The sequence below is a fragment of the Harpegnathos saltator genome, unplaced genomic scaffold (genome assembly GCF_003227715.2).
Source record: "Harpegnathos saltator strain DR-91 unplaced genomic scaffold, Hsal_v8.6 scaffold51, whole genome shotgun sequence".
In the NCBI taxonomy this organism is placed as follows: Eukaryota; Metazoa; Arthropoda; class Insecta; order Hymenoptera; family Formicidae; genus Harpegnathos; species Harpegnathos saltator.
Window position 1 is genome coordinate 23,049 of NW_020230327.1, and position 22,211 is coordinate 45,259.

The 22,211-nt window shown below is 45.0% G+C and overlaps 1 protein-coding gene across 2 annotated transcripts; it reads left to right on the plus strand.

Annotated features, from left to right (window-relative positions):
- The first annotated feature begins 619 nt into the window (after window positions 1-619).
- Window positions 620-21,752, plus strand: LOC105186647 (Na(+)/H(+) exchange regulatory cofactor NHE-RF1). Of its 2 annotated transcripts, XM_025302666.1 has the most exons (3): window positions 620-924; window positions 2,003-2,416; window positions 14,311-21,752. In XM_025302666.1, the coding sequence occupies exons 1-3, from the start codon at window positions 649-651 to the stop codon at window positions 14,650-14,652; spliced, it is 1,032 nt and encodes a 343-aa protein (XP_025158451.1). In that variant the 5' UTR covers window positions 620-648; the 3' UTR covers window positions 14,653-21,752. The 2 variants fall into 2 exon arrangements, with proteins under 2 accessions (XP_025158451.1, XP_011145302.1); XM_011147000.3 differs by lacking the exon at window positions 620-924 and having other exon boundaries at window positions 1,586-2,416.
- Window positions 21,753-22,211: the final 459 nt, after the last annotated feature.

The following is a 22,211-nucleotide window of genomic DNA, read 5'->3' on the forward strand; positions in this document are numbered from 1 at the left end:
TCCATATCCAAACATATCCAAAGAAAAGTGTCGTTCCGAAGGGATTATGCATACGATATGTTTACGACCACGTCCTGGACGTTATTTCTGTTCTTCAGTTTCTCCGTTAACCGGCTTCGAGGGTCGCACGTAGATACTTATTAATTGCAATAACTTATCGCGTATTTTTTTTTCATGATTCCAGTATTTCGCGTGCAATTGAAAGCGCCCGTTCAAATATTCAATATAGAAACCTAACCCTCAATTCGCGTGTCTCCGTGCTACTAATGCTACTTTTATAATTGCTGGATACGTCTTTAGAAATGGTTATAGATTCAAAACCAGTTATCTCACGTATTTCGTAGTAATTAAATGCAAAGCACATGCGCACGTGGGTACAAATTATAGAAAGAGACAATAACATGTAAATATCTATACATTTACTTATCAGCGACACAAATCATTTAACTACATACATTTGATACATGCCTTAACATAGTTGACAGCAACAAAAAGCGTTGATAAAACAGCAACAACAAAAACAACTGAAAAAGATGAATAATACAAATGTTGCAAAACCGAAAAAGAGTGAGAGAGAGAGAGAGAGAGAGAGAGAGAGAGAGAGAGAGAGAGAGAGAGATGAAAAATTGGGGGAATTTCTATCCGAGCATGCGAATTATCTATTTATTTCTCGTGAAATGTAAAGAGCACAGCTCTCTCCAAATCAATTCAGCATTACTTTTTGTCGATCGATATAATCGACTTCGATCTAACGTGCTGCTTCGCTCACATGGCGCCAGGCGGCGCCGCAGTACAGTCAACAGAGTCACGTTCACCTTCGTTTATCAGTTCGCCCCTCTCTTGTCTTACCGGTCTGGCGAGTTCGCGACGTCTCCTGCGTGGAATCCTGCGTTTGCCTTTCGTTCGAGAAAATTCGTAGTTCACGTGAGTCGTAATAACCGTCTGTTTCGCTCGTTTCAAACGACAGCTGTACGCGATCGTGCGCGGTTTGCACACGCGAGAGAATCTCTTTCCCCGGAACTGCTTTGCGTAAAGTGCGAGTCAGCATCGACGGGACAGCCGCGTAAGTAACGGAAAGAATATTTCTCGCAATTCAAATCTAGAAGGAAAATTTGTGCAAAGTGAGGGGAAGGGGGGAGGGGCAGAGAGAAACCGACTATCGCGGCGTGAAACGTACGGTGTCGACGGGACAGGAGACGGGAGAGAGACAGAAACTCGCAAGGAGCTTTCGGAAATTCATGAATTCGGGGCCACGACCGTTAGACTCGTAACGTCCGCCATTACGTAACGCCGAACGAACGATTCTCGAATCCGATCGCGCCACCAGCTCTATCTAGCCATCGGCTCGAACAATCGCTCGCTCGCTCGCTCGCTCGCTCGCTCGCTCGCACGCACGCACGCACGCACGCACGCACGCACGCACGCGCGCACGCGCGCGCGCACGCACGCGCGCACGCACGCACGCACGCACGCACGCACGCACGCACGCACGCACGCACGCACGCACGCACGCACGCACGCACGCACGCACGCACGCACGCACGCACGCACGCACGCACGCACGCGCGCACGCGCGCACGCGCGCACGCACGCACGCACGCGCGCAATCGAATCGGTTAGGCTCGGCGGACAGTGAGAGCGAGAGCGAGGTGGCTGAGCGACTGCTCGCGACACTTCGGGACTTTTCGCCATCTCTTCGCGCGCGCTACGATCGCCCGTTGTGGCGGCATACGTTCGTTCGTCGCGTATACGTGCGCGTGTCTCGCTCTCGCCGTGTTCCCTGCCGTCTGTCTCACGTCGTCGCGCGTGACTTTCAACGTTCCGCGCGTTCCTCGTGAGAGATCCGTGTGCTCCGGTCCAGCGAGACGCAAAAGCCCCTAGCCAAGGGTACAGCCGTGCACGTAATACTCGCACGTCTCCGCGTTTCGCTGTTTCGACTCCTCTTCTCACTTTCCTCTTGTGCGCGTACCGAGGGTGAAACCGAAACATGTCCTCTCTGAAGGACGATAAAGCACCGTGCGCCCGGCTCTGCCACATCGTCAAGTGGGACGACTTCCCCGGCTACGGTTTCAATCTGCACGCGCAGAAAGGCAAGAACGGCCAGTTCATCGGCAAGGTAGACGACGGCTCGCCGAGCCAGGCTGCCGGCCTTTGCCAGGGCGACCGTATAATCGAGGTGAACGAGATCGACATCGCGAACGAGACCCACAATCAGGTGGTCGAGCGCATCAAGGCGTTCGCCAACGAGACGAAGTTGCTGGTGGTCGACCAAGAGGCCGACGATTACTTCAGGGAGAACAACATCGTTATCAAGGGCACCATGCAGAACATCAAGGTGATCAAGACGCCGGAGAGGAATCCGAACAGCGTGGAACACGAGGATCGTTCAGACGGCAGTAACTGCTCCGTTGACGAGGTAAGGATGCTGCTCTCTTCCGGTTACTTTCCTTTCTCTCTCTCTCTCTCTCTCTCTCTCTCTCTCTCTCTCTCTCTCTCTCTCTCTCTCTCTCTCTCTTTCTCTCTCTCTCTCTCTCTCTCTCTCTCTCTCATTATCTTATCTTTGACCATACCAGGCGCACGATTTATGGCGATATTTTTTAAGAGCCTTTACGTGAGCCTCAATTACTCCAGTTCTGATCATTTCTAATAATTAATTGAAAACTGATTAACATCTTAATATCATACGCATAGCAACTGGTTGGATGATTCATGACGATTCATTTAAACATCGCGCAACGTGCATTTTATATTGTGACTTTATTTCAAAGTGAATTGACTTGTGAATGAACGTATCATATTGAAAGAAACATTTACACGTCTAAATATCGAATAAATTGCGGCTACATTTTTCATAGTGACTTGTGTGTCGAATAAAAATTTTACTTTCAAGTAATGCGGAACAGAACTTGATATTTTCAGATTTAAGGACCGTTTTTCTCGACAGCATGCTGACATTCAAAAACGTTCGATTCGATTGACGTTTGTATCAAGCGTGTAATTGGTATTGAGGCGTAGTAGATGATTAGATTCGCGTAATGAACGTCGTTCGTTGAAATAATTTCATTGTTGGTGCCAAAATCACGGACGACTTGAAAATCGCGGTCGAGTGTTGAAATTCTCGGAGTGACGTGGCGTAGAAATCATAAGCGTGCAGTAACTATATTGCAAATGAAAGATATTTGAAATAACGGTCATTTCTCCTCTCTCTCTCTCTCTCTCTCTCTCTCTCTCTCTCTCTCTCTCTCTCTCTCTCTCTCTTCTCTCTCTCTCTCTATCTCTCTCTTCTCTCTCTCTCTCTCTCTCTCTCTCTCTCTCTCTCTCTCTCTCTCTCTCTCTCTTTCTCTCTCTCTCTCTCTCTCTCTCTCTCTCTCTGCACGTTAATTTAATAATTTCTATAACGACAAAAATACTACGAAGATATTCGAGCGTTAGAATATTTCTCATATTAATGAAGTTTCGATCGAGCATGTTTATCGACGATTTCCTCATCATCGGGTGCTTACGCAAGAAACTGATCGTGCAAGCTTCTTTCCGCGTTAATCCTCTGCCTGCTTGTCGCAATAATCAAAGCAAAATCAATTTCTGCAAAAGAAGAGATATTATTAATTTAGTTAGATATTATTAATAACTTTTTTTTTTATTGCTCTTTTCCGTTCCGCTGAGGATGTCGGATTTCTTTTCTACCGGGTAAATCCCGAGGAAGCGATTAACGCGCGTGCATGCGGTTAATTATCTGTTTTCCTCGGCTGCTTCGAAAGTCGGCGCGACGCGCCCGTATCGAAAGAATCCGTGGTATTCCCGTGGAATTTAACCGTCGCGCTACGAGTCCACCTGTTGGATGTCGTCGTTGCGCTTGCTCGCGTGTTTACGTCCGTCCATGCTAGAAAGTGTCCGGCACGTTCGCGAGATCGACAGACGCGTACGCGCGCGGTTCCCTCGGCACGCAGCGACCGCGATGTACCATGTTGAATAGTTTTTTTTTATTTCCGTCGGAATGCTTTGTCCAGATCCCAGTGCAATAAAAGAAATAAAACACAATTACCCAGTGCGACGAAAGTACGAAAAAACAGCGTGTGTCCCGTCAACTTGAGTCTTAAGCACGGTGCATATATTTTATACGTCACTATTAATCTTTGGAAAAGTACATTATTTTCTCTTTTCTTAACTAAACATGTCGAAAAAAGTGAATTGTACAGATCGAAAAAATCGTACGGAGCTTATTGCGCTCTCCGCTGTTGAAAGTAACAATTTGGGGAATTTATTCAAGTATTAATGGTACATATTCTTTCGCGAGTGCGCGAGGAGTACGCTATTTACGGGACGTGATTGTCGCGTTGTCTCTGTACTTTTTACGCTGTACCGCACGTATCCTCCTGCTTTTATGATACGTTCACGCAAACACAAGCAGGTGCGCTGTTATTGAACGCACATGCGTCATCCTGTCGTAATTAGCTATTTCTCCGTCGAACAGTTTCGCCGTTTCGCTGTGCTCTTTCAGCTGTTTCAGTGATCGATGTGTTGCAATAAAAGCAGCCGGAGCTAGAAATTCGATATCGAGAGCGACGCAAAAGAGAATACACGCTGTGCCGATTTTCCCGCTGTGAAATGACGATGAAAGTCAATTACGCGCGATGTAATCGCTCAACAAACTCGCATTAGCGAGTTAATTTTAGCGTGCCTTTTGGATTTGAGCGTTCTTCGTTCGCACGGCGCCGGTTTATCGCACTCACCCGTAAAATCGTCCCGTTAAAGCTTATACATGACGCCAGAACAATGTTCTCGCATCATACACTCGGATCTTATCTCGCGCGCAATATTGCTCGCTTTATCTAGGATTTGTACGAACTTTACAGTACCAATTTTTTTTATTCTCGCTTTGAACGCGCGCGCATACTTGACTCACGCGAGCGTAACGATCGTGTACGCTCGATCATATTTACGAGGGGGACAAGGGGAGAGGGGACCGTGCGCGCGCGCGCGAATCGAGTTCCATGTGAATATCTTTTCACAATCATAATCGAGTACGCCGTAATTTATGCCGCGCGCGCGCGATCATAGCAATACCTTTTACGGCAATAAAACGCCGTACGGTGAAGTGCGCGCGCGGATTATTTAACAGGTAGTGTTCGCAAAGCGATAGGAAGTGATTTAGAATTCGATCGTCAAAATCGTTTTTCTTTCTTCACTAGCGGGAACGCCTGCGGAAGGTGCACAGCAACGAGATGCCCAGCTTGTTTTCTCATTGCGATCGTATCCTTTTCTTACTCTTTCTATCACTGTCGGCGATGACGCGTCTCTTTGCACGCTGACGCGTGTCAGCTGACTAATAACGAGAAATCGCGTCTTTTTTTTCCTTCCTTTCGTCGATGATGCGTGACTATGCTGCGCGGTGATTTCCCACCGTGCGCATCGAGTCTCTTTCATTATCAGTTGCGAGGAGAGATAAAGCCTTGATTGAAAGATAGGAAATGACTCCGGTAGAACTCGGAGCCCTCGCGAAAGTCAAAAGTCACGGCGCATTGTTAAGGGTGTTGTTCATAGAACCCTTTGATTCTTATAGATCCAATTTCTGCAAATTATTTTTATAGTAATTACTTGTTGCTATCTCTATCCTCATCTCTATTATGGAAATTTAATTTATGAATCTTAACTTCTGGGTAGCAAAAATACCGATGAATTGATCGCTGTTTATTAGAGCCACACACACACACACACACACACATACGTTTCGTCAAGGTTGCACGTGCCATAAAATGCACGATGCATGAAGCATGTTTCATTGTTTTAAGGAAATAACGATCCTTAGCGTCACAGTTCCTCCTATGTCACAATTCACTTGTATGGCTTCTCCTGATGGTGATGTGATGACACATTGGTCTCGACGATCGCTCGGATATATGTTCGTCAATCATCCACTCTCTTACCTTTATCCAAGGATTCAAAGGATTTATTTGCTTCTATGGTGTAACAATTACGTCGTTATTAGTGCGTCTCATTGTGGAGGGAAGAATCTCTCTCATTCTCGCGACTCTCGACTTAATTCCACTAAAGCTGATTCAACTAGGGACAAGAGGGTTAATTGGCATAAATTAACGCACTGTAAATAAGCCGTCGGTGTTCGCAAGCACAGTGTTGCTTATCGTCGATGGTCCTCGTTTTACGTTATCGGTGTTTTCACATTGTTTAAACATCCATCGCACATTTCACAGCTTATGTGAGCACCGCGAGCTAAAACGTTATCTATAAGCCGAGCCGATAATATCCGCCGCATCTTCGGGAACATCTGTATTTGCTCGAATCGGGAACGGAATTGCGAAAGCGATGCTTATGTTTCTTCCTTGCCTAAGACACGCGCGGTTCTCCTCTCTGTCGATCTTCTCCGACAACGTCAAAGATCGAACGAAGCAGTGAGCATTACAATACATCTATATGTGTAGTGAATGGGAATAATTGATTGTAAATCCCATTAGAGAGAGAGAGAGAGAGAAGGACGAATCGTGACAAAGGACGAACGCACAACCTACTACTATGCATCGCGTCCTTTCTTTCGTTTCCAGGTCACAGAATCGCGTTTGTTGCTCTCGTTGGAAGCCGTTTACCATGTAAAATCGACAGTTTGCGTTATTATTTCTCTCACAGCTTTCGTTGCAGTGTCATTACATAATTACAACGTGTCGATCGAGAGAATCAACCCCAACACGTCAGAGCGCTAAGCCGCGATGCGTTCGCGATTTATCTCTTCGCTTTTAATTGGCAGGTGATACGACGAGGTTCTTATCGCATACCTGTCCTCGGTTCGAGCATGAGCGCGTGTTTATTACGCGACATGAATGTGAATAACCCCGATCGCGTTCTAGAATACAAGACAAAGCGGATCGATGAGAACACACGTGTGTAGTCTGTCGATGTTGAGGCGACGCTTCGTCTCTCTCTTGACGTATTTTTTATTAACACTCATCGGTATTAACTTGACAATTGTTATCACGTTGCTGTGATTGCATTTTAATTTAATTTTTTAATAGCAATATCGATTATTTCATTACAGGAATCTCACAGTGTTTCATCACTTACGTCTTCGTTTTATAGTATCTTTTCTCAACGTTGATCGTATATTCATTTTGAGACTAAGAATGTTACGTGACACATGTCTAACACATTTGTTACCTCGTCGTGGTGTAGCGTCGCTCGTTCAGAAGTATTTGCGTATATAGGTGCCGCCGGGATGAATGAAATGTGATTGAATCATGCTGAATAAGCGGAAGCTTTGTTGATTCGCACGCGCTAACGGACCTTCGACTTACGTGCGACGACCATAAGAATTGTCATTTGATATTTCCCATCTTTGATCGCGTGAGCAACGTTTTCTCGAAGGTGTTAAGTACTGTTTTTTTAGTATCTAGTGAAATACCTGCCGTTGTTGCGCGAAACTTGAAAGAAGAATATAAAAATTGAGTATCCATAGAATTTCGCGCGACGTACTACGAAGGAAAAGATAATCACTTTCGCGCATTTAACGCATCCCAGACGGCTCGAGAAGGTGAACAGAACTGGAGCATCTTCACTTTAGAGCTCGTACTTCCAGAAAGATCGGGGTTCGCGTTGGTGAAATGCTATTTTAAATTCACGACGTCTGACTCGCAGCCACGAGCGAAAGTGGCGACGTGTGTGTTATTAATATCTCGCTTATATGCGCGTCATTGTCCAGACAATAATTCTTTTATATAGAAGCGGTCGCGCTCTCGAGCCGCAGTTTGTCCACTTCGTTTAACCTTCCAACATTGGTCAGGGGTGTTGTCTTGGCCGGAATCGGCGAGGTCGCGGTGAGAACAGATACATAAAGTATAAACGGAGACAGTGCCGCGAATAGCGACGAAATTTGCAATAACGTGACATGGAACCTCAAGATCCTCAGTTCAATTTGAAGGTACTCGCATTAAGAGAGAATATTTCGTTCCTCGTCGTTCTCGGTAGAAATTTACGCAGAAAACAAATATTCTACAGAATTTTCATCACAATTTTTTCTTTTCTTTTCTTCCTGATATATAAATATCCTAAATAAAGAAATTATTACGCGGATGTGGTACTTTTCTGAATCATTGTATATCTGCTTGGATATCGCATAAAATCTGCAGAGAATTCGTTCGACACTTAAAAGCCTCATTGGTGAGATATTTGAACTGTCACGTTATATATGTAAATGAAGTCTTAGATAAGCATTGCAGATAGTAAAAATAGAACGTTTATTGCAAATCAAGGCTCGATTGGATAAGAAGAGTAAGTCCTGCTAGATTTAGCGCGTTTAAACTCGCTCGAGATGGAATCAATATTCCGCTCAATATTTATTCGATGCAAAATATTCGTACACGGTGTGAATGTGTCCACATTTTATTGCTTAATATTCTCATCGACGATAACGCTATTTTACAACTTAAAATAGTGTACGGCTATATTGCTCTTTACATAATACATAAACAATTGACTCCGAAGCGAAACGGGCTATGTCATTTGGGCTGATGTAAGCGTGTGGCAGACAATTTGCAAGGAAATTATCTCCTCTAATTAAGCGACATAATTACGAAATTGTCTGTAACTATTTACGCGTGAGAACTCGAGCCGCCCGAAACGCATGAAGTTCGGTTTCACGAGCTCCCTTTCTCCGCGCCGGGGACGTCTTCTTCGCCGCCGGTATCTCCCCGTTCTCGTTGATATCGCGTTATCGCAACCTCCACGATTGTTACAATCTGCGCCTCGACAATGCGCTTACGCGAGTTTCACTCAACGTGTTGTCCGTTGCGTCTCAACGTTACCATTCGACTTTGGCCGAATCTCGCGACTCCGCGACGGCATCGTTCGACCGCGAACGCGAGAACTCGACTCGTTTAACGATCGATCCGTGCTTAATCTTATCCGGTGTGTGTCCCGGTAACTGGCACGTACGCGTTGCATAATACGCGCATATTAATTGCAACATTTTTAGACTCGGGACTCGGCAAAACGCTCGCCGTCGCGCACAATTTCTTATTCTGACTTAGACGATAATTATCCTCTAGATTTTTGTACGAGCCAAATTGAGTGTTATATGATATTTCATGCTTCGTAATTTATTGCGTGAGAGAATGACAATCCGCACGCGTTCAGACAAAAATCCACCAGTCGCGAGATAACTTTTAAGTCGAGTTGAACGAACTCAATTTCAGAGTTAACCTTTAATTTATTAGTTGGATATCTCTGATTTACTGCTAGGACATTTGTTGTTAATTTGGAGCTTACAACTGCAGCAATAGGCATTTTTAGTCATCAACATCTTTTGTTTCTACATATAATTACCTCCCTTTAATTAAAAGTAAAAAAAGCGAGGACTCGCAACTGCCGCGATTATTTCATTTCTCGGGATTACGAGTGCACAAAGATAGCGACACTATCTCGACACGGGATAATGTTAATAGCTCGCGCCGTGTTTCACGCAAAAATCCTCGTCTTGATACGCAGTACAATAACAGGCAGAACTGCGTCCAAGGAGGAAAAGGATCGCTCGAATGGAACGAATTCGCGGTAGTTATACGTGTCTTATCGTTCCACATGGTGGGGAATGAGTCACATTCTAGCTCCTGAGAGCTCACGTATGAAAAGTCGTTGCAATATTCCCGTGACCTGTTTTTTTTTTCTCTTTATGAGGGACGCGAGAGCGACCAATATATTATCAGTCCTACATCTGTATGTGGAATGCTGCATCGAGAGAGCAGTTTGCAAATTACAACGATTTGTTGTCTGAAAAGAAAAAAATATCCATTGAATGACAATGTTGAACCTTGATTTAAACGAAGCAATCTCCAGATAAAGCACACCTTTTCTCTAGGAATTTTCGACTTTCGCTCGGAGCTTCCGGCACGAAAACCCGCGGCTGCCTCGCGTTCTAGGAGTTGTGCGCGTTCTTAGGAACATCTGTTTGTTGTTTGCTTAGGCGGTTATCGCCGGAGAGTGCACCTGCTCCATCGTGCGGCAACAATAGCGAGACTCTCTCGGGATGCGAGCTATTACGCTGTTAATCGCAGGAAGTCTCCTTTTTGGAGGACGGCGGCGCAGCTCTTGCGATGTTTAATTAATTTTCGCGTGAACCGTGATGCGCTCTCGCGCGAGAATCGCGATGGTTAATCGAGCAGCGTAAGCTCTCTCTCTCTCTCTCTTTCTCTCTCTCTCTCTCTCTCTCTCTCTCTCTCTCTCTCTCTCTCTCTCTCTTCTTCCGACCAGAAAACCGCTTCGTCCCTGCCCGACAAAGTTTTATTTCCGGCGATTTTCACGACGCAGGATTACGTAAATTCCGCGTTGATGTCAATCCGCCGCATTGTGATTGCGTATGCATCGCGGTCGTATTACGTGTACGTAGATAGATTTCATTTACTAAGAAAGAGTAATACCTCCCACTTGATGGCGAAAAAAATATTGTTTCTAGGGAGTTGCGCTTGCAGATTGATCATTTTTCGGCTCGTATATTAACGCGTGAGTGATTTCGAGGGGTTCGTGATAATTCGAGAGAGACATTGCGAAAACTTTTCTCTTTGGTTTTGCAAATATTTAAGAATCATTCTCTTAAGGTTCATTATTTAAAGGGCTGGGAGGAGAGAGAAGGAAAAACAAAAACGTTCAACATCGAGGCAATTTGTCGAGATAAAGACATGATTGCCGCGTAATTATTCTTTGATAACGTTATGAATATGTAAAGGATGCATAACGAGCGCTTCATTCTTTCGCGAAGTCAACATACCGGTTATGATAATGGGGTGTGTGGGAGGCAGACGATCGAGAGATATCCTCCCCCTGTAACGTGGGCGTTTGTAATAATCATGCGCGCGACCGAAATCCTTCGGACTACGTAAATTCTTTCGCAGCCCGCGATCTGTCCGCTTAGCCTCCTTAACTTCCACGCGCACACGTCATTCATTTCGCAATGATCCGTGCGACTCGTTTGTTTACTGATGATTTCTGGACTGACTCGTAACGGTCATTGATGAAACACGGTCGTTCGTCGTCGTCGTCGTCGTCGTCGGAGTCGGAGTCGCCGAGGTATTTTCGTACGCGCGCTGAAACAGTTTTGCTCTCTTCCAGTCTTTTTCCCTCGAACGTTTCATTCTTCCGTTTCCCCCCAGAATTCCACGTGTTATCACGCGCTCCGAATATTATCTTATTAGGAGCGTTTTCGCGAGTCACGTGCGATTGATTGTGCAATGGGAGCCGGCACGAGGAAGTCGGCGTACAATCGCGAATTGCGATATTGTGCTCCCGATACAATTAATAGCCATCGTCCTGCGTCGTTTCCCATCCCGTACGAAATCGGACGTTTCCTGTTTGGCTTTTGCGTAACGCGACCGTCACATGTGCAGAAGAGGGCGAGCGCGCGCATACACGTACTCGTAACAAATTTTGCATAGTCGTTCGTTCCGTCTCATCGCGCTTTCAGCTTTGTTAACGTGACGATAAGCGTTACTAATGTATACAACGTCTGTGTGCTATTTTAATGTCTCCCGACAGAAAAACAAAACTCCTTCCTGCTGCCGCGAGAACCGCAATGACTGAGACACGTGCAGATCGACAAAATGTTTGTCGCGACGACGACGACGACGACGATGATGATGACGGAGGACGACGGAGAACAACCTCGAAACCTTCCGTTACTCGATCTTATTCGATTTCCGTGTCTCGTTCTAGAACGATTTTAGAGGAGAGTGTGCCAAAAACCCGCATGTCTCGTCTGAATACGTATGCAGATAACGGGGATTTTCCCCGGCTGGAAGGAACAAGTCGACCGTTGCATCATGTCGCTGCTCATAGATATATTTAAGTATCTGCACGAATAGCGTCGATAAGCTCGGCCACCTGCTGGTTTCTTCTAAAAGTCGATATACATCCGCGCACGCTCGTCACGTTAGTCGTGAGATGGTTTTCCCTCATGCGTGATCGATGCAATTTTGTTTTGGCACAAAGTGCGCGCGTGCGACAAATTACACTGTCGGCTTATCTCGAAAAGCACCCAAGTGACTTCATTATCCGCGTTCTTTCGCAGTATCCCTGGACGGAGGATTTTTCACTTTCTCGTGTTGCGAAAGGAAGAAAAGCCGTTGGAAATATCCAATGCGAGATAACGCAAGATATTGCGTTACGCGACTATGTTTCGAAGCTCCGTGAACGAAATTGTGAAACGCTCACGACGACCGCGAGCCGAAATTACCGTGGCCCGATAAAATCGCGGATACGTTCTCGCTCGCGCTCGAATTCGCGAGAGGAGAAGAAAAAAAAAAAGAAAGAAAATCGCGGTCGTGAGAAGCATTCATGGTCGCCGACGACCCATGGCACAGATTCCTCCTGCAGTTTTGCAGGGCCGTTGCATCAGCGAAGAAATAAAAACGTCGTGCGCGGCATGCGCGCGAGTCTCGCCGGTCTCGCGAAGATACGCGAGAATATCGCGATCATAAAGCGTGTCTTTCTATTCAAAAATGCGCGAAGGAGCGCGCACAGAAAGGAGAAAAATGTCGCTGCAGTTCTACAGACAGATACATGGCGCCGGCCGCCATGTCTATTGTAGTTCGTAACAAAAGTTAGTGACAATACGCATGCACAATTATTTCATCGTACAATTATTGCGGTTCTCGCGGCAGCAGAAAGAAGTTTTGTTTTTTATCGGAAGAGACGACTAAAATGGCACAGAGGCGTTTTATACATTTGTAACGCTTATCACGTCACGTTAACAATCATTATTTATATATACACAATATTGAATATTTTTCTTTCAGCGGTAAGAACGACCGCCGCTGCTTAGTCATGTCCTCTTCTTGATTTTAATCATGATTCTTTAAATGTGTCGTGTTAAATGTCTCGAATGAAGTTGTTAAGATCGCCGTAGTCCATCTACATCTACTGAGAGAAAAGAAAGATGACTAACCGCGATAAAATTATAGTCATTTTCTATGTAATCCGTAGTTTCTTATTACAACAAAAGAAATATGTATCTAGTGGTAGTAATTTGCATGTGTAGAATTATTACCACTCTGTTATTACAAAAAACAGCTTCCTTGGCTATAATTATTTCGCTGTGTAATTACAGCCATGAGTAGCAAACACCTTCTTCTGTGTGTCTGTATCGCGAGAAAATACGCCTCGTTGTAATAAAGCTTGGCGAATTTTGAAGCGAATTGTGAGACATCATAAATCTTGTCTCATCAAATATGTTTCGTTTGTTAATATTGATTGAAAATTACGTAACACGATGCTACGACAGAAACGCCTTATGGGAGCGCTCGTTACTCATCGAAATTTCCGTATGTGCGCGTCGTCGTGGCTACCTCGCTCTAACTTTTACTCCAATTTACTTTAATCGCCATCGCATTAGATTATCGAGACAGCTACCGCTAAGGAGAAAGCAAAAAAGTTGCGTTTACCGCGCGTAGTTTCCCTGCGGCGAAAATCGACGACTCGCACGGCGGATAATTCGGGATACAGAAAGCGGCCGTCGCGTACGTGAAATTCAGTATGTAGGACTGCCGTGGCGAGCGATAGCCGACTAACATTATTTCGAAGGGATTTAAACGGTTCGCGGGGAACCGGTTCTCTCCTCTGTCTCTCGCGCATGACGCCGAGTAATGGAATTCCTTTAAGTACCGTTCAGAATTGCATCAGGATCCAAGGTCGCTATAAGTATCTCTCCGGAGACTCCGATCCTTATCTGCGCGAGCGCTGTGTACTACTGCCAGGTGTAATAACAGCGACACACGGTGGTGCGATCGGCTCGCCGCGGGTGCAGAAGATCGCGATGGGATTCGCCAAGTACGCGCGAGAGCGCACCTTTGCTGATTTTGTGGAGGACCCAGCGTGCGCATCCGCGCGCTTGTGAATTCGACTGTGTTCCGCGACGCGCAGTTTGTTTTTCTATTTTTTTTTTGTCGTCCGCGATTCGCATCTGCATGAGGTCACGTTTGCACCGACGCCGTGCAAAAGACTCCGTGTCATTCGATTCCAAAGGATATCGTCTTGTTCTGCTGCTGATATTGTAATTCAGACCCGTCGTGAGTGAAGATTGCTCTACTATTCTAGCGGATTAAAACGTCCGTGTTTCTCTCCTTATAGCTGACTTTGATAATCTCGGAGTGTTTGTATATTTTGAGCCTCCCCTATTTTGACAATCCCGATTTCACAGAAGAAGATAATCGTATGATTTCAAAGGAGGCAGAATTGCGGGAGAAGAGGGCGGAATGCGCGAGTAAACGATGCAACTAGAGCAAGATGAAATGATCGATTTTTTTCCGCTTTATTTCGTTTCAGAACACACAGAAGTCCATCGGCTCCAACGACTCGGTGCACAGCGACAGCACTACCGCGGCGCAGACGACGACGGCGATGACGACGAGCAACGACAGCAACAGCGATAACAACGAGACCAGCATGCGGGAGAACGGCAACGGCGTGAGGAACAACGACGTGGGCCACGTGCACGGTACGGGTAACGGCAGCGTGGGCGGCGCGAACAGCGAGCCCCGGCAGGGCTTGAACCTGAAGATGAGCGCGAAGGAGCTCAGAGCCCAGCTGGCGGCACGCAAGAAGTACGACCCGAAGAAGGAATCGATCGGCTTCAAGGACAAATTCGACATCGTGCAGAAACTGTAGACAGCATAATAGCCCTGTCCATCTACCTGTCTGCCTGTCTGTCCGTAACCCGAACGATTCTCTTCATTCCTTTCCTTCTCGCCGTCCTTGTTGCCGTTGTCATCGCTCGTCGTCGTTGTCCTCATCGGACACAACGACGATCGCTCCTTCCTTACACGTAACGTAACGCAACGCATCGTTGCGACCGATCAAATTCGTTGTTGTACGAGACGCACAATACACACACACACACACACACACACACACACACGCATGCACACACACTCCGTCTACGCACGTCGTGATCGTCGTGATCGACGTCGATATCGTAAACGCTCGTCCATTGATTCACAGCGATAGAGAAGGCTGAGCGGATTAGATTTATAGATTAGTAGGTTGCGAGAGAAAAAAGAGAGACGACGTGATGCGGGTGCGCAGGTACACGTTGCTCACTTTCGGCCTTACCGTTCGCACGGGTCTTACGTGTCATGCAATTTCGATCCCATCCGCGCCGGATATTACGGCGGATTTCGAGTCACCGAATTTATATCATTTATCGACGTTTAATATAGGAACTGTCACGAGGTAGATTATTTTCTGTTTGTTTTTCTCTTCGAGAATTACGTGGTCCCCGGTTTTATCACGAATTGTTTTTCTTTTTTCTTTTTTTTTCTTTTTTTTTTTCAAGTATCCATAATATTTTCTCCCGGGGCAACAATTTAGTTTTAGTTTCAAAATGTTCTTCCTGCTGTAAATAATTAGGGCACTTCCTACATACATGTTGGCGCGCGCGCACACACACACACACACACACATACACGTGGTTAGTGAGTCATTAAATCGAAATCTTTCGACTTGATTACCTATAGTGCCGGCACGGCTGAGCCCCTAAGCATCGTCCGTTAAATTCGGGAGATCCGTTTGCCGTTTCTTCCCACGACTTTCTCCGGCGAGAATTTATCGCCGCGTTCTCTGATGTAGTAATCATCCGCGAATGTTACGTCGATCGTGCGGATTCGTCGCGCGCGAAAGAAAGACGTCCCGAATTCTCAGCCACAAAATTCCAGAACCAATTGGACATTCGAATTGTATAGCGTCCGAATGCGAGAGTATATTGCGCGTGTAATGAATTGCAGTGATTTTTGTTAATTCAGCCGCCGTCGATATAAATTAAGAAACGTACGAGACGTGTCTCTATAAGGAATCTTAAAGAAACGCTAAACGAGCGAGCGCTCGTGAATCCGAAGGCGTAAGCTTTGATTCTCGCGCGAATGTTAATCGGCCGATTAATTCGTCGCGATTTATCGAGTTCTGCTTTTGAACAAGGCTGTGTATAATAGGATTAACGCGATTGCCGGGGGGCGCTTTTGATGTCGACACGCGAGGAATTTAACGCGCGAGGTCTCTCGATAATCTTGCGCGAAGCGTAGAAAATGTTCGCGCGACCGAGCGCGGCTCGCCGTTGCGAAACATCGCGTCAATTTCGACTGCATTCGGCGAGACCACAGTTCGTGCTCGTGCCTTGAGAACTCGCAAGGACGGACGTTCCTCGTGTGTGCTGCAATGGTCCTAAGAAGTCGCCTGCACGGTACAAGGACGTGCGCGTCGATGCGGGAGAAAGTACAGTGTCGTCGAGCGAAGTTTGTTAATCTCTCCGTTGTCGAATTCGGAAGGCGAGGCGCTTTTGCGGTTGTGCGTAGCAAATCGGATTCGCGCAAAAATCAGACTGACTTCGCGGACTGCAATAACTAATAATAACTAATAATCGTTGCTCGGTGTCTGACCGTGCAATTGAAGCATTGAAATTGATATCGATGCGAAAAAAAATTTTTTAATTTTTTTTCACGTTGGTCGAGACAATTTTGCTGTGCTTAATGGTTTATCGTAGCCACGATCGAAATCAATAATTATGGTGGTTAATATAATATGTTTTTAAGTAATATTGTGACATAGATCAATGTACGATATCGGTGCGAGTTGCTTGATCGAATTGTAGGATTCTTTCATCATATTTCTCAAGCTTCATCGCGTTTTTAGCGCTTCGATCTGACGATAAGATCGAAGAACGATTCTATTTGGAACGTGATTTTCGTTTCCTTTCGACGCGGCGATTCGAGAGATAACGCGAATCTCTATCGCTTGTTTGTTGATAAGCGACATCGAATAATCGGCAAACGCTTTAATCTACGTAACATTAGCGAGTCATTAAGCGGATTGCTGTTGACAATTGTCATTATGACGCATTATCATCCGGTTACTTCAGATGAGATTTAAATTTCAAAGTTGTCTCATTTGCGTTGCGTCATTCGCCGATGCAATCGTTCGTACATACGATGCGACGGAGACGCATTTCTTGTCGATGCATTTTCACTTTACTACTTTGCGGGAAAGTCTAGTTTTCCTCGTCTCGCGACGGTGTCGTAATTATCGGCACTTTTACATTCACATTCCAAGAATTAAAGAAAATAAAGCAGCGAGAAACGCGACCTTCGGTGCGCACAACATGAGAAGAGAGTTGAAGAGCAATTTTTGATAAGAAGGAAACATATCGCTTGGTTCGTCTCTTCGGACACGCGATTTTCTCGGGCCTCTCCATCTCGTACTGTTCCTCGTCTCTGCATTTCTTTTTGTTGTAACATCCGGTTAACAACTGCCATGGTCGTTGATTGTGGCACGCTTCATGGGAAAACGCGCGCGCTAACGTCCTTCGAATTACTTTTATATGTCGTTTGATGTATTCCTCATTCATTGTATTGCGTGACGCGCCGTGAGAGAAAGACACGGCAAAAGAACCAGAAAATCGAAAGAAAGAAAGATCAGTAATTAACGTTGATGCGAGTTGACAATTGAATACGCGCGACGCGAGCATAATCTTAATGACTCAACTTTGTCGAAAGAACTAACCGACTTTAAGGCGACACATACCACAGGACGTCCGCGAATTGTGTTTCTGGTATCACACGCGACATTTAAAATCTCATCGGGGCGAGTAATCTATAAATAGAGAAAGGCTCCAAATGGCTGTAAATTAAGAAAGGCATATGCGACTTCCTCGAAAGTTACTCAACGTATGCGAGGTGCTTCTGTTCTAAACGAAACGAGATTAATTAAACAGCGGCTTCCACGGCCGGATAACGAATATTATCAGAGTGACGATAAGCGGATATGGTATAAACAGGTACACTCGGCTGAAATTTATAAGTCGCGCTGTGCGCTGCGCGTTCGATAACCGGCCGAACACGTTGCGTAATCGACAGGAATGTCGCGTTTACAATGACAAGACAGAGAGAGAGAAAGAGAGAGAGAGAGAGAGAGAGAGAGAGAGGGAGAGAGAGAGAGAGAGAGAGACCGCCTTTCAGGATTCCACCTTTGCCTACTCGGCGTGTCGCCGAGAGTCGCGGAAAAGTTAGGTACGCAACGATTCGTTGCTAAATATTACGACGACGCGGTTGCGTAACCTTCAATCATTGCTGCTCGTCGTCGTCGTCATCATTGTCACGCGTTTACCTGTTTGGCTCAAGGTGCGCAAGCGTCACATTCCCGAGATACTGTGTCTTTTTCCATAAATCTGTATTCCAGCAAGCGAGCGAGCGAGCGAACGATGCGTCGTTATCAACCGAATTAATTCTAGTGATATGGAGTTACTTGCAGTTTTTATCGAGAAACAGAAGGAGCATCTTCGTGCGCCTATTGCTATTCGAGGTTTTGCTTTGCGAGGTTATATTTTGCAGCGAATTTCTGAATTTTTTTTTTTAGATTTTTGGCTTTTCACGACTGTTCTTTCCTTTATTCTTTTAATTACCTTTATCTTTTAATGAAGTAAATAAGTTTTGTCGTATGTGTACTTGAGCTGTTGGTAATAGGAAAATGCGAAGAGTGCTCTTCTCCTTGGCAACGTCAAGATATTCTCTCGCTAGTGAATGAGAAACCGAACCAATCAGAATTCGTAGGAGGATCGACTTCAGGCTCCTGAAAAAAGTGTCATTAAGAACTCATCCGGTATTGCGATGAGGCATCTTGTTTGCGAGATACGTTGATTCATAGTTCTCGCGCAACGTGCGTTAAATTATCACGATACGTCGATTTACGTTCCTTCGCTACGATAAAAAGAGAGGGAGAAAGAAGTTACCAGGAATACCTGGAAATGTTTGTTGCGTCCAGGCTGATTAATCATCGGCAATTTGTCGTCGATCTCTGTGTAAACGTGAATCGGCGCACTTTAGGAATTAAGTGGCGTTACCAAGTGCAACCGAGTTTACAACGTCGTTAATGTCGCGTATCATTCAGACGGAACACAATGCTCCTCATTGCAGCGGCAATTTACTTTTGTGTCACCGTTACGCGAGTACGAGAGCGCTCCTCGCGCCTTTTCTTCCGACGAAACTACGATATAAACGGAGAAGGCGAGTCAGAGAGAGAGAGAGAGAGAGAGAGAGAGAGAGAGAGAGAGAGAGAGAGAGAGAGAAAGAGAGTATCCGAGCGGTAATTTATCATGAAAATAGCGACCGTAAGAGCAGCTATCAGCGTCAAAAGCCGCCTCCCCCTGCGCACGCGTGCTCACAGTATTATGTGCTAATTACATTTGGAGCGCGTACACCGTTATGTCACTTCGCGGCTGATTTGAAGTGAAAGTATAACGAGGCAGCGATCGCGAGACGCGAACTTCTACTATCGTTGCGGAACGGGCTCGGCTCGAAAGAATGAAAATACCGCGTTTACGCACTGGCAATGGCGCGATATACATGTCCGAGACCGAGACTGATCGTTCGGAAATTGGTGATAACGGCGACGGCAAATTAAGCGATCTCGCGTCGAAGAAATTGCCTCGTTCTAATGAATGTGCGATTGAACAAACAAAACAGAAGAAAAGGAGGAACGTTGTTGAGCGATGACCGAGTAACTCGGAATGGCAATTTAAGCAGGAGCAATCGCGACCAGATCGAACTACATGTTGGTGACGGTGCGCAGCGTTTCGCTTCGAACAAAAAAACGTAGGAATTGAGCGAAACAATCGAGGCGAAATATCGCTCATTAGATAAATCGTATCAGGGAAATCGCGAGATGAGATCCGCTGATCTTTTTGTTATCTGCGAAGCGCATCACGGCTTGTAAGATCGTCGTGTTACCGGCAGCAGTCGAGGGAGAAAGAGAGAGAGACGTCGTTCGTATTTCCCGATTCTTTTTTCTCCTGATAAATGCCAAGAACCAATTATACAATTGTAAAAAAGAAAGTTCTCTCCTCGACGTGCGTTCGTATACGTCGTTCTAATTAAGATTAAGCGGTCATCGGCGGACAGGACAGTGTGACGGAATACCGAAGCAACGCGCTATTGCGGCACCTGGTACAATCAATTCACGAGCTTGTTAGTTTTCGACGATTAATCTCCCGTAGTGCGAGCATTCGAACACACCGAGGTGCCTCGGTATTTTTCCGCGTTATCGCCGCGGATAGGCTCAGAGAGGAAAGCGGTCTTGTCTAATAATATTTCAGAGGCGACGACGTCACAGTAGCGCAAATGCACCAGCGATGAAAAATACCAGCGCAATGAAAGGATTTACATGACGCAAGTGAAATCGCCGTTGTGCCGTAACGATATCTCTGCAGTCGTGTGCTCGCATATATTTAAAAGTCCGGGGCGTTGTGTAGCGGTCGCGCTGTGATAACTCGAGAATTATCGGGCGCCGATAATGCGATACGCTCGTTCAGCCAGCGGCGCGTGCCTCCGGCTCTGAGGAAACTGAGATGAAAATTAAGGAATAAGAATAAGAAAAGAAGGCAAGATCCAGCACGTAAGGAACGTGGTAGTAAAGGAACAAGTCATTAGGAACCGTGAATTGAAAATTACGGATTGATGGGACAGCGACGAATATCGCGTTTGACGAAATTTTTCAGACTGGAATTATGCCGCGCTCGCAAAACGTGCGAGTCGCGTGATTAAGATCAGCGAAAAACAATGAATAGTGTGTGTGTGTCGTTAGTGCGCAACATTTAGAGAAGCCTGGGTTTCGAATTATCGCGATGCCCACCGCTCCTCATCCGTTTGCGACGAGCGCGGACATATGTGAGTTCTCTTTATCTTTCCTTTGCCCTTCTTCTTCCTTTTTCCTCCCTGAATGTTCTTGTTTTCGTCGTGGACGACCTTGGAAGAGCTCTAATAGTTATACCGGCTTCTGTAAATATTAGACTTTCGTGCATCGGGGTTGGTGCAACGATCAGACGGCAGGAGGGAATGCCTTATGATAATCATCGCTGCAAACGAGAGCGAGAATTTCCCTGCAATGGGATGCGTATCGTTAATTATAATTAACGACATGAAGTGAACGCGCCTCTTGCGGTAAAAAAAAAAGAAAAAAGAAAAAGAAACTAAGATATCTTACGAAGATGTTGCGGTAGTTTTAATCTTTAAAAATAAATTTCTCGATAGATGTTGTTTTTCTTTTCTTTATGAGATCTCTATGATTTATTAATTTGTTGTTGTTAGGTAGAATAGCTAGATTCTATATATTTGAACGCTCATTTGATGTAGACTATTGTTTTCTGAAAATATTATTTTTTTTTTATTTTTGCGATATTTTTCGAGAGGAAAGGGACTGTAGGATCATATCGTTTAATATGTCTTTACACGTATCTTCTTCGCGTAATATTCTTAATTCTAAGACGATATATAAACACACGATTTAGATGAATATATATACAATATCGGTGTTATTGTTGATCTTGTAACGTCGATAGAATCGTATCGAATACCGTTATCTTATCTGTGTTTGTCATCTAACATTTATGAGCGACGATAATATTTTTTTGCCAGATGCTCTATAAAATTCAGAGATGTTTTCCGACGTGATTTTCCCGAGTTCTCTAGACGAGATCGCAGATTGAGCCGGATCCTTTGCCGATCTAATCGTTGCAGCAAACTCTTGGAATGTATATAACCACGCGCACGTATACATACGCACAATTAAAATAAGAGCCAAGTACACATGTTACGATCTTCGCACACGTCCAACATTATTATGTAAGCGTAACTTTAAGCATTACGTTTGACGGTAAGATTTAGTTATGTGTTACTCATCAAATTATACACGTATTTACGTACATGTGTAAAAAGAAGTATACTTAAGCGTGGGTTTGTGTTATTGCCCTTGAGAACATGGTCCAGTCTTCCGTCCTTCGTTTCCTGAAATTGTCACTAGTTTGTAAGAGTAATTGAGAGAGATTGAATAGCGTAATAGCGTCGTAAATGATTCTGCACAGGATTGGGTCTAGAGTTTGCTATTCAAATAGTTTGAAAAAGCAGGTAAAAGAACGTAAATTTTATTGGTATATTGATTCCTGATACTACATACAAGCCGAGAAATTCACAAGAATTTCAAAAATTCATTATTCAGGTCGTTAATTGTCTCGTCTCTTTATTACTTGGATAGATTTGAGTATTTTATAATTAAAAATCGTTTGACGCTCTAATCTGGTATCAATGCATTATTCTGTCTATAATTTATTATGTTAATGATAAGGAAATTATCGGAGACGCGTTCTCTCTCTCAAACATCGAAATATTTAAAACACAAAATTTTTTAGA

Coding starts and splice junctions, on each gene's coding strand:
- LOC105186647 (XM_025302666.1), top strand. CDS start 649: ATGCGAATTATCTATTTATTTCTCGTGAAATGTAAAGAGCACAGCTCT. Junction 925..2,002: donor CGAGAAAATTCGTAGTTCAC/GTGAGTCGTAAT, acceptor TCCTCTCTGAAG/GACGATAAAGCACCGTGCGC. Junction 2,417..14,310: donor GTAACTGCTCCGTTGACGAG/GTAAGGATGCTG, acceptor ATTTCGTTTCAG/AACACACAGAAGTCCATCGG.